Source organism: Elgaria multicarinata, chromosome 3 (genome assembly GCF_023053635.1).
Source record: "Elgaria multicarinata webbii isolate HBS135686 ecotype San Diego chromosome 3, rElgMul1.1.pri, whole genome shotgun sequence".
In the NCBI taxonomy this organism is placed as follows: domain Eukaryota; kingdom Metazoa; phylum Chordata; class Lepidosauria; order Squamata; family Anguidae; genus Elgaria; species Elgaria multicarinata.
Window position 1 is genome coordinate 65,474,789 of NC_086173.1, and position 12,396 is coordinate 65,487,184.

General features: G+C 40.3%; 1 protein-coding gene across 2 annotated transcripts in view; it reads left to right on the forward strand.

Annotated features, from left to right (window-relative positions):
• The first annotated feature begins 2,146 nt into the window (after positions 1-2,146).
• GABRA1 (gamma-aminobutyric acid type A receptor subunit alpha1) overlaps positions 2,147-12,396 on the forward strand; it is a 44,930-nt gene continuing 34,680 nt past the window's right edge. The window contains exons 1-3 of one of the 2 annotated variants that reach the window (XM_063120551.1): positions 2,147-2,310; positions 4,575-4,663; positions 9,084-9,196. In XM_063120551.1, the coding sequence (XP_062976621.1) occupies positions 4,590-4,663; positions 9,084-9,196 (187 nt within the window). In that variant the 5' untranslated portion in view covers positions 2,147-2,310; positions 4,575-4,589. Of the gene's footprint in view, positions 2,311-2,436; positions 2,503-4,574; positions 4,664-9,083; positions 9,197-12,396 lie in introns of those variants that run through there. The other variant, XM_063120552.1, reaches the window with a different exon arrangement.

The following is a 12,396-nucleotide window of genomic DNA, read 5'->3' on the forward strand; positions in this document are numbered from 1 at the left end:
AATGGGGCTTCAAGAAGAAGCAATGAAGAAACACCTCAAACCTACACAGAAAGCATGCCAACAATCTTCACACAAGACTCTGTATCTCCTTAGGAGTAATTGACTTCTCAATATCAGTCAACCAATGAAGAACCATCCATGACTCTAATGCACCAGTAGAACATGTAATCTCTGTCATTCCATCTGCATGTAGGCAGATATCCTGCTAAATGGCCTTCAGAAATTACTGAAGAAATACAAAATCAGTAGAAGGTTTCTATATTTTCAGACTGTAAATGGCTTTTGAAAGGATTAGTTGCACATTCAGGATTTTGTTTTATTTTTTCCCCAGTGGAGGTGCACAAAGGTATTGACACACAGTACAGGAGAAGGAAGAAGGACCTCAAATGAACATTCAGCCTGTGGGCTTTACAGAGCCTTAAAACAGGCACCAGTTTTCTAAGGGCAATCTATCTTATTTTCTTACCCATATGGATTTCAGCTTTGCTATACATCAGTACACTTCCACTTCCCCCATATAAACTATTAAGGGTGCCATACCTTTTTTGATAGGCCACCACCAGGAAAGGAAAGCCCAGCCAGCCAGGTTTTTCTTCAGGAATTCCCGTTTACCACTTTTGCAGTAGATCTGAATAGTATGCAAAAACGCTACTCTGTGAGCAATGCTCTCTAACGTTAGAACTTCTTCATTCGTTTACTACTATTAGCTTTGCTGAAAGACGGCACTCCTTTACATTTAGGTTTTCCAGCACCATGGAGAGTTCGCATCCGTCTAAAGCGATGCTTATTGAGCAACATACCTTTTGCTTGCATTGCCCATCAGCTGTACGTACCTTGTTTCTAGAAACACATCCATTCATAAAAACTGAAGCTGAATCCCTTAGCTGAGTAGTGGGGGAAAGCGGCGGGGGTGGGGTGGGGGAGGGCAGGGGCGATATGACTATGGGAATGTGCACGTGCAGCAAGAGGAAGCCCTGCATTTAATAAGGTATTACTGTGTCTTATTGGCCACCTGATGTTATTATTCTGTTGGGCAGTGACGGATGCATCCTTGAACAGGCAATGACATTGAAAGGGTGCTTGGCAGGAAAGGGACTTTTATTCAAAGTGATATTAAAGAATCACTTTCCTGCACCATTTGGCAAAGGTAAATAAATTGTTCATTCAGAAACAGAACTAACTGACACACACACACACACACACACTGAACTGGCCAAAGACGGCATAGAGCTTCTCCTTGTCATCAGTTCTGTAAAGATCACTTTAGACAAATGTCGCCTCCCCATCTTCAGCGTCTCAAGGTGTATAGAGAAAACAGGCTGGATGGCTTCTGTTATATGGGGATCCAGCTTTAAGCTTCAGTTAGCAACGCAGCCCATCTCTGGCTACACAGGATCTCTCTGTCCAAACCTCCCAATCTACAGAAAATGTGTATGTACAAACCGGAGAAAGCACAAGGAGCATCTTAAATATTTCCTCGTCCCCCCCACCCCTCATTCATATTTATGAACCGGCTGAATATTTAATCAAAAGATTGAATAACAAGGAAGGCAGATTGGGGAGGGTAGGTGATATTTTGGTTTGGTTTTTGTTTTACCGCACCAGCTTTTCAATAGCATCTGTCCAAAGATTGTAAGTGTAGCTTTTTCCCACCCCTCTCCGGTCCTAAGAATAATTCCCCTCCCTTTTTCCTCGACTATCAATAATAATAATAATAACAATAATAATAACAATCATAATCATGCTGCAGATTGTAGAAAGGATTTGAGTGTGCAGCCAGAGAGAAAGGGATTAGGGCGAGAGCGCTGGAAGTTAAATTGTGCTGCATATTAAAAAAAAAAAAATGGGCGGATTGGTCTGTAGATGAGAGCTTGGTACCACCTTCCTTTCTAAAATAAAATCTCTCTGGCATGAAGTCACAGCCTATTTCACATCCGGTTTACCCCGGGACGTACTACTACTGTCTTGGTAAAGAGCAAAGCTTTTTGTTGTTGTTGTTGTTATTGTAGAGCCGCGATCTGAATCCCGGGGAAAGAAATTTGGGGTGTTAAAAATCGACGAGAGAAGCGGCGGCAGCGGCGGGCGGCAGCGGCAGCAGCAGCGGCGGCGGCAGCAGCAACAGCAGCGGCGGCAGCAACGGCGGCGGCGGCGGCGGCGGCAGTGTCCATGATGGCTGAGAGCGACTGAATGAGTGAGGCGAGCAGCCGCTCTAAGGCGCCCTTTCCCTCCTAGCAGCCCCGGCTTCTTGGGCGATTCTCCCGGGCAGACTTTCCCCGTGCATCGGCGACGCTGTGCCCAGAGGGTCTCTAGGTAACAGCGGCTTTCTTTCCTGCTGGACCATCTGCCCGGTAGCTTTGCGCTCTCTCTCTCTCTCTCTCTCTCTCTCTCTCTCTCTCTCTCTCTCTCTCTCTCTCTCTCTCTCTCTCTCTCTCTCTCCTCCTTTTCACGGGAAGAGCATTTCTGGATGGAGGGGACTCATTTCGCTGCCTTCTTCCATAGCAGGTACACATCCTCAGAATGATTTGCCCATCTTTATCCTCCCCCCTCCCCCCCTTACCCACCCACCCCACCCCACCCCACCCCACCCCACCCCCCTACCCAGGTCGAAAATCCGCAGCGATCGATGGGCAATTGATAAGGAAAGGGGGAGGTGTGTGTGTGTGTGTGTGTGTGTGTGTGTGTGTGTGGAGAGAGGGGGGCACAGGATCCGCTAGCAAAACGGCAATAATACATGCCTACGTTTTGGACCAGGGGAAGAGGGAGGCGGTGGGTGTTGGTGTTGCCGAGGATGACTTTCTCAGGCAAAGGGAAGAATACAAAGTTGCTATAGTAGCTGGGGGGAAAAACAACGCCCCCCCATCCCCAAACCCCCCAAGTCTCCATTTCAGGCTTAGAACCAGGCGAAATTGGTCCTCTAGAAATGCGGATGTGCCTAACATGGAAGACGTGTGTGGGTATCTCTTCTGTGTTTTGCTCTTTCATTTTGAACTATTCGACAATAATGGTGGTATAGGGGAGGAAGGGATGAGGAATGGATAGGAAGAGGATAATTTTTGCACTTGGTGGGTTTTTTGTTTTGTTTTTGTGTTTGTTTTAATTCCCTCCACAGGCTGCATCCACAGGCAATTATAATGATTTGGTGACTTGGATTTATTTATTTATTTGTTTGTTTGTTTGAATTAAGTGTTGGGTGGAAGAATTGTAGGGTAAAGGAAGCTAATTGCCATCGACTAGCATTTTAGGAGAGGTTGGTTGAAGAACAGCACAAAAGTTAATACTAAAAGGAGACTGTGCCTTTCCTTCTCTCTCTCCCTCTCTCTCCGTCTCTCTCTCTCTCTCTCTTTTGGAGACTTGAAATGCAACATTACAGGGGAAGCAGTGAAACTCTCAGACCATCCTGCTGTGATGAGGATCTCGCTCCCTGTCTTCCCATTACTCTTCTACATGGACACCCTTCTAAATTTTGCTCCTCGTTACTGAGTGTTGAGCTTTAAGCTCCCTGCACTCCAAACACAGCCAGTCCATGCTGTTCTTGCAGTGGTGTTGTCTGAAATCCTGCTTCTCTGTTCAGTCGCTTTCAGATAGTCTAGTCAGTCTCAGTGCCAGGTCTTGGGTAGAACAATGCAACTGAAGTGGATTCCAGCACTAGGCATAGAAGAAGGGTCAGGCAGCAACAGCATTGCCCAAATAGACAAACTCAGTGGTAATGCTTGCTTCCAGAAATATTAAGTAGGGAGGGGGGCGAGAAGAAGTGGGGCAGGGCTTTGCTTTGCACCTTAACTGAAATTGGACTGGACTCAGTCATATAATGTGGGGAGGGGGGAAATGGAGTCTTCTGTGACAGGGCTGTTCTCCTAACAGCAAAAAATGGGAGATTGCTTCAAGACTTAGCAGAGGACAATGTGCATGCAGTCATCAGCACATGATTTGATTATAATGTGCACCCTTTAAACTGATGGAAGCATCAGTGTACATGGACAGCAATGAAATGTGGAATGTTTAAATCCTGTTAAATGTTATACTCCTAAATGTTATCCTGCTGCCAAAATAACTTGGCAACCAAGAGGAGAGGCATGGAGATCACTCAAGAAGAAAGTTCTCTCCATATTAGGACCTCCTATGGCTTTCCAGGACCTTAAGGGACCACCCTTTCCCTCAGCACTGACTGAGACTGTCAAAGGGCAATGTCTCATTCATTAATGCTAAAATAAGATTTAAATTTTCCCAGGTTCTTTTCTATTATTAAGAAAAACGTTTATAAATCCTACACTCGAAGTGACAGTTTCCTGGAAGGGAGGACAGAACTTCGTGAATATAAGAATTTGGGTGCCAGGGCACTTTAATCATGAATTCGACAACATTAAAATTGCTCCATGGAGCTCCGGTGTCTAGAAATGGAAGTTACAAAGTGTGAAATGGATGGGGCCATTTTCTTTTCCTTTGAATGGTTCACCATTGTAAGATGATTGGTTACACTTCAAGGAAAACCCTCGGAAGTTCTTTTAGACCTGTTGTGTTTTCAAGCAGCCTTTCTAAGTAAGGAATGCTTATATCTGTTTTTATTTTGTTTTCAGCTTCCATAATCTACCATGAAGATGACTCATCTACTCTATGACCGCCTTTGGGCCTGGGTTCTACTTATGAGCACCCTAACGGGAAGAAGGTGGGAAAAGAGCTTTTATTTATTTTAAAACAACAACAACATACGTTTATACACTCATATATGTTTGACACTCTTTTGTTCTTGCTTATAACAAGAGAATAAGAAACAAGTGGCACATGGGCTGGGCTACTACTAATTGTATTTGGGAGAAGTTAATCCCGCTCAAATCCCAGCTAAATCAAAATACGAGAAGATTGAAAGAAAACTACAGTTTGTTTGCATAACATCTTTAGTGCAATTTCTGTTCCGAAAGGGTTTGGCAAAGGCTACTCTATCACACTAATGTTAGATTAATGATGTAAATGCAGCTAAGAATTTATTCTTCATAGGAATTTTAGCAATTTGTGGAGAGATTTTTCATCTTATCTTCTGTGTTCACTCAAATGAGTGAGGCTGGCATCCAAACTGTAGGACTGGACCTTACATGTTAAGTACTTGCTCATTAAAGCAGAGCTTACTCTGCTGAAACACATTGGATTTGAAAATGTGAACAGCAGTGCCTAGATACTGTATCTGTTAATAGAACATTTTGGATCAGGTGACAGCACATATGACTAGGATACAGACCAGATCCATGAATCTTCCAGTGATGTCAATGGCAATTTCCCTACTGATATTAACGGGATGGGATGGAAAATACACTTCAAATGCATTAAATGGGGGTATAGGGAGACATCTTAAATTGTGAAATGAATCTATAGATATTACATTTCTAACAATAATGTACCTAATGAATAAATGTATCATTGAAAATATATTTCCATTCTGAAATACAAATTATGATGAACATTTTTCTGCAAATGATTTTTGTCCCTATAACTCTCTGATTCCCTTTCCTTTATTCAGCAATGATGTTTAAACCAACCTTGTGCATAAATAGAAATGTGTGTTTGCATGAAGGATTGGGGTGGCAAAGGATCACCAAATTTAGCTGCAGCATTTCTTCTGAAAGGACAGGATAAGAAAACCCAAACATATAAGCAAAAGATGTGTAAAACTGCAGCTTGTACAGCTGATGGGTGATGAAGGAACACAAAACTGAATGCCTAAAGAAAAGAAAAGGAAATAAATGTAAAGAAGAGAGAAGTGATCCATGGATATCATCCTGGGTTCTATCATTTTCATGATGCCATGTGCTGGCATGTATGTTTCGCTGGACTTGTGGACTTGGAAGTGAGAATCAAGATGCATTTGCTTGCTTTTGAAAAATTATATTAGGTGTCACTATTATAATGACCTGTAGATGGAGTTAGTGCACAGTGTTTTATTATACAGTTGTTTAGTGCAAAACCACAAACACAGTAACTGATGTTTTCCTTTAAGATGTTCAAACTATACATTGAAAAACCATCATTTTACAGATAAAATGTTTACCCACTCTTGTTCAAGTTCCTCTTATGGTTAAGAGATCTAAAACACAGAGTGGGGGAGAACTACATGGAATGAGTGGGGGAGGTGTACACCAGTTTACAATATTGTTCCTTGTGTTACTCAGAGGTTTTTGTTTTTTGGAGGCTGGTTGCATCTCCCAAAGATAAATTACAATGAGGAAACCTTGATAGTTTTGCATTTCTAATGTTCTGTTACTGTGGCAAAGTGCTTATGTTAGTATTAAACATTTTCACGGATAAAGGGGTAGCTACTCAGCTGAATATTGATCTGGAAAAATAGCTAGGCATATAAATGGATGTATTTAAAAACATCACACTCAGAAATAAGTACAATTAATTACATCTTCTTTGTGTTGTCATTGGAATATCACTGTTGACCTTTTTCTCTCCTCAAGTGTATATGTGCATTTATCAGTGCATTTAGAGAGGTCCTGGGCACAAATCTAGACACAGTGAAGCATACAAAAGCAGACTAACTGGATTCCCCATTGGAATCAATATTACTTAGGGCCTTGACTGTTAAATCCCCATTGGTTTCAGTGTGATGTAGTGAAGGGTGTACCTTTCTGGACTGTACCCTTGTTATAACCCATCTTAACACTGCGGTATGTATTCCACCACAACTTGGTTAAGAACAATGAGTCTGGTCTTCAAAGCATACTGTTGGCATTTAAGTTAATAGCATGTGCATAGAAGAAGCACTTTGAAGATCATCCTGCTTGTGGATAATGTAGTCTTGTACCAAAGCTATATGCTTTGGTACAAGATTTCCAGGAGAGCTGGAAATTGGTACTTTTTGTGGTTCTACTTCACATATTCTAGAAAAGTTGGGTCTTTTCCGCGTTACTACAGGAGTTTGACTGCACCATGTCTGAAACATTTGAAAGGCTTTTATGTGTCTGAAATCACATGAAAAAACCATGTCTAGTAACCCCTGTCAGTCATGGCTCTTGAGGGCATGCTTATAGGGTGTTTTCTGAAATGCAGATGACTTTCAGTTGCTACAGGAAAAGATGCAGATGACATATGGTGGCAAGGCAGGGTCCCACATTTTCTTGAATATGGGAAGAACTCCTTATATGTTAATTAACAAATTATATAGAAGGGCACTCTTGTTCGTTCATAAGTAGATTTTGCAAGAAATATGAAGTCTTCTTTGATGTTTTAAAAAATATTGCAGTGAATTAATAAATATCTATCAGTTTGCAAAGGTGTGCTTATGATATGAATTATGTTACACTTCTAGAAATGAGCTGAATATGTCTTAGAGAGAATAACTTAGTTTTAACTATTACACATTATACACAGAAATATATGTATAAACACACTCTATAAGTAATTCTATACTTTTTAAAGGAGGGATGTAAATGATGCTCAAAATTATGAAATAAATGTTGCTGTTTTAATTTGGGCTTTCCTTTAATGAAAAAAAACCATGTTTGAAAATGCTACAGCCAATTTTTTTCACCCATAAAACAGGTTATATAAACTGCCCCTTCCCCGTATTTTATGTTTATTAGCCATACAGACATCTGATTTATACATTTTGGAAGACTAAATGATAATATTGCATAATTCATTCCTTAAAGGTGATAGTTATTGGTCAGAATAAGTGTAGCTTTCAAAACATTTATTCCTGTTGCTAATATTTGTGAAGAAATACGGTTTGTAGGTATTTTAGGAGAAATGTTTTTGTTAATCACATCACATCAAATACCCAAGAAAGGCTGATTCAGTAACAATGCATGTGACAAAGTGATCAAGAGGAAAGTAACTTGGGGTTCAAGGGCTAGGTCCTGCTGAGTTTACACTGGCAAATGGCCCACTTTGCAAATAGGATCTTTCCCTGTTAAAGGGCAGAAAAAGGACTCCAAGATTTGGCTCTAAAACAACCATGATAGATGATTAGAAGAAAAGAGAATGACTTGTACTTGAAAGTGCAGAAAGGGAACCACTTTCTTAATGACAAGAACTTTAAGAGTTTGAAGAAGAGGCTGGAACTTAGCTCTATGGAATCCATTTGCTATGAGGATTTATATTCCAAATCTGTATTCTGCTAGAAAGTGGTCTGTATGACCATTCTAACGTGTTGATTTCCAGTTGACATGTTGGCTATTTTAATATTCAAAACTAATTTTAACAGCCTGGTCCTAATATTTTTTTTGCCTGAGCCCCCAAAACATATTACAACACTGGAATTGCCAGGGTGTTACCATAGCACCTGCAGTCAGGTATGCTACGGTAATAAGGGTGCAGAGGTTTATTTATCATTTGTCTGCTAGGCATGGAATCCGGGACAAAGATGGAAAATGTCCATGTTATCTCCAAAAGTAATTTCCTGTTCACCACAAAATAATTTAGGAGTGCCACTGGTTTGGCTTTCCTAAAGTATACTAGCAACAAAAGAGTCAATACTATTTATCAGGTTTAAATGGCTTTGGATTTTAGTAAAAAATAAAAAGGAGAATATATTTTACTATGGTGCCAACATGCTTACAGGGATGTGGAGAAGGCTAGCTGGTGAGGAGATGATATCACTGGTTGCAGTTCTAAATGTACTTTTTTGAAATCAGTGATATGTATTTCCAACTGATATATTTAGGACTATGGTTCAATTACTATTTCTTTTACTATATTTTAATGCCCTACAGATCTCTTTTATGTTGCATTTCATTCTAAAACAAATTGTTTGGGGAATGGGTATGGAAGAGAAACATACTTTCTTATAATCAGCAGTCCCCAGTTCGGAAAGCAAAAATATTGAAAATCTGATTGACGGGGTAAACAATAAAGGCCCCAATTCAAACTTATTTCTGAACTTTTCAATGAATGTGCATACCTAAAAAGGAGATATGTAGGAGAAAGGATCCTATAATGCTGCCGTAATCTCGCTTGATGGAAGAGATTTTGCATCTATAAATCAGCATAAGAAAGATTAAGCAGATTTCAGAATTATGATTCTGTAGGTTTGTTGGTGGATTAATGGTTCATAATGTTAACAGCACTGGGTTTCCCCTCCCCCCCCCCAGCTATGGACAAACTTCCTTACAAGATGAAATTAAGGACAACACAACGATATTCACCCGAATCCTGGACCGTTTACTTGATGGTTACGATAACCGCTTAAGACCAGGATTAGGAGGTATGTGTTATTGTAATTTCTGAATTGAGAAGCAAGAACAAAATTGATTAAAATGATTATTATTATTATTTGCAAATATCTTCTTGTTCCCTTATAGGATTATATAAAAAAGAAATGAATAGACAACAAAGAGGTGTTGAATAACTGATCCAACCTCTATTGAATTCGCTCTTGCTGCCATTTAAATACTTCTTATTATACAGGGGGGAGGGGAAATCTATGATCCAAAGCTGAACAAATGTGTTTCCTGGTTTCCCTTATAATTTGGAACATAATTGAATGCAATGGGACTTACTTACTTACATATACGTTGGGTTAGGCATAAGTATCTGAATCAAAACCAAAGTCAGTGAAATTCTGTTCTTTCATCACAGATTTTCATCCAACATTAAAAACCAAATCATTTCCAAACCCAGATTGCCACCTTCATCCCAGAATGAACTCATTTAGGTTGAAGATGGCAGCAATGATCAGTTTATGTGGGAGTAACTCCCACTGAGAAGAATGGAACATATTTTCACATAAATGTGTTTGCAGTTGGGATGATAATCCCATCGACAGAAGTGGGACTAATTGTTTTAAAGACCACCAGTTCAGATTAATTGAATTCTGGCCTGCTTGAGGGCCAAAACTGCCTTTTTTAGGTTACACAGTCCTTAAAGTAAGTGTGTGTGTGTGTGTGTGTGTGTGTGTGTGTGTGTGTGAAAGATAATAATGGAATCACATTACCATTGATAAAATATTGGCAAAATAAAAGCAGCCTCAAGCTTTTTGAAGTGTGTCAATAGAGGGTGTGTGATTAAATTGCACTTCGTGCATCCAGGCGTATCATTAACACCAAAGCTACTAGAGGAGTTATTAGCATTTGAGCCAAAATATTTTCTCCTTGGAGTTCTACAGTGTTCATTATAAAGTGCTTTAGATGTTGACATTTATAGGACAGAAAAGGCATCCTTTGTTTTAAAAACATGTTGTTAAATTTTACCGAGGTATCCAGAAGGAGCTTGTTCACATATAACCACTGCAGAGAACTAAATCCGCCACACTTTATGTTGAGAAATGTCCTGATTTCTACTTCTGTCTGCAGCTTTTCACATTGTAGAGAGGTTGCTCGGGAGGATCACCTGACTTTCAGGAGCAGCATTTTTGGTTTTTGCAGGTGGACAATGAGATGTTCTGGTGGGCATGTGTGATGCACACACTAGATATATTGCCCTAACAGCACAATCCTATAATGTCTATTCAGAAGTAAGCCACATTGAGGTCAGTGTGTCTTATTCCCAGGTAAGTGCATATAGGATTGTTGCCTAAATGGTGTTGCAAATAGTTTTGACCTGATGCTCTTCGCAGTTTTTGACATGTTACTTTGTGCAAACTCCATGACTGTGAACATCAACTGCATCTAACAGTTGTCAATCAAGTTTCAAGATCTTATGAACTTCCAAAGGCATAAGACTATTACTGGGTTGCAAAGAAGGCATATGTGTGGATGTGAGAGAGAACTAAGCATGCAGTCAGAACTGTGATTCCCATTTCTCCTTCAGCAGTTCCCACTGCTTTGGAGAGACAATTGCTTAGATTCAGAGTCCCTGTGAGTGGACTTGAGCTCATGGGACATTCCTGCTGGAAAGAGGCTATTGCTTCAAATTCCTCCTTCCACCTGAAGCCCTCTGTCCCTACCATCACCACCGAAAAGCTGCTCTAGAGGGTTGGGGATGCTGTGGAATAGTGTGACAGATGACACTGGGGACTGCTAGGAAAAGGGGGGATAAGGAGAAAGGGGAATTGGTGAAATCATCTCTGCCCTTCCTCCAGTGGTAGCCTTCACTGGATCTCCATCTTTTCCATGTCCAGAAAGATCTGTTCTGTTATGGAAGGGACACTCATCCAACTGGGGCCACAGCTAGACCTAAGGTTTATCCTGGGATCATCCAGGGTTCGCCCCTGCTTGAGCAGTGGATCCCCTGTGTGTCACCTAGATGAACAGGTTTGACCCCTGGATGATCCAGGGATAAACCTTAGATCTAGCTATGGCCTCAGTATAGTATTTTTAACCAAGCAGTGCCCTGTCTCTTCCACACCTGCAATTGCTGCAGCAAAAACACGAAGTAAAACTCCAGCTTTGTGGGTACTCTTTTGTGTACATATCCTTTTTTTTTTTTTGGATCCCAAACCATCTGCTCAGCATAAAAACACAAAAGAAGGCTCAACTATCAGGTATGTATGCTTAATAGAAAATGGAAGAGTTGGCCAATTGTCATGTTTAATTTTAGCAATCTTCAAAGAAGCCTCCATTTAGCCTAAAACACAGAAAAGGCCCATCTCTAATCTAACCAACCATTCAGTCCCTGCCCCCCATCCCCGCCGCCCCGCTTTTGTCCTGTTAACTTCTATCTGTTAATTCTTTCAATCTCTGCAATAGATTTAGAATGAAGTCTTTGGTTTAATGGTATTGAATTTGGTGATGATTATCTTTAAACTTTTGCTTTGATAAGTATTGTTCATAGATTATTCTGATGATAGGAATTCAAGAAAATAATGGATTGTTCTGCACTGAGGATTTTGAATGTAATTTTGAAAGTAATACATAACAAAACAAGTAATCATTTTGTTCACTTCCTGTGATAATATTCTCTCCACTTTCATGTTAACTTTGGGATTAGCCCCCAAATAAATATTTACTCGATCCTTGATTAATACAATGGTAGATTTTAGTCAACCTTAATGGTAACTTGAACATATTACACAAAAACATCTAGATGCATTTCAGTTAAGAAGAATATATAAATTGGTGCTAATGCCTTGTCTCAATTGGGGAAGGGTATTTGGTGCAATTTTAAATCTGCGTTATTTAGAATGATTCAGGGACATCGAAGATGGTGGTGGTAGTAGGGATTGGACGTACCACCCACACCCACTGAATTGCAAGGGAACAGATGGTCCCAGGTAGTATGCAGTTTAGTAAGCCAAAGTCCCTCCTGTTAGTGCTGAGACACTCCTTGAATTGCCCCCCCCAATCTGGTCCGCATGCATAAGGTTTATATCCTGCACCTTGCCAAGAGATCAAAATAGTGGCTAATTAGAAAGAAAAGCATTTGGTTTCATTCAAAATCAGTCTAATCATGCCAAGTAATAATCCAATCGGAACTCCCATTTTCAACATTTGCACTGACATAGCCAAGCACAATGGCAGTTCATAA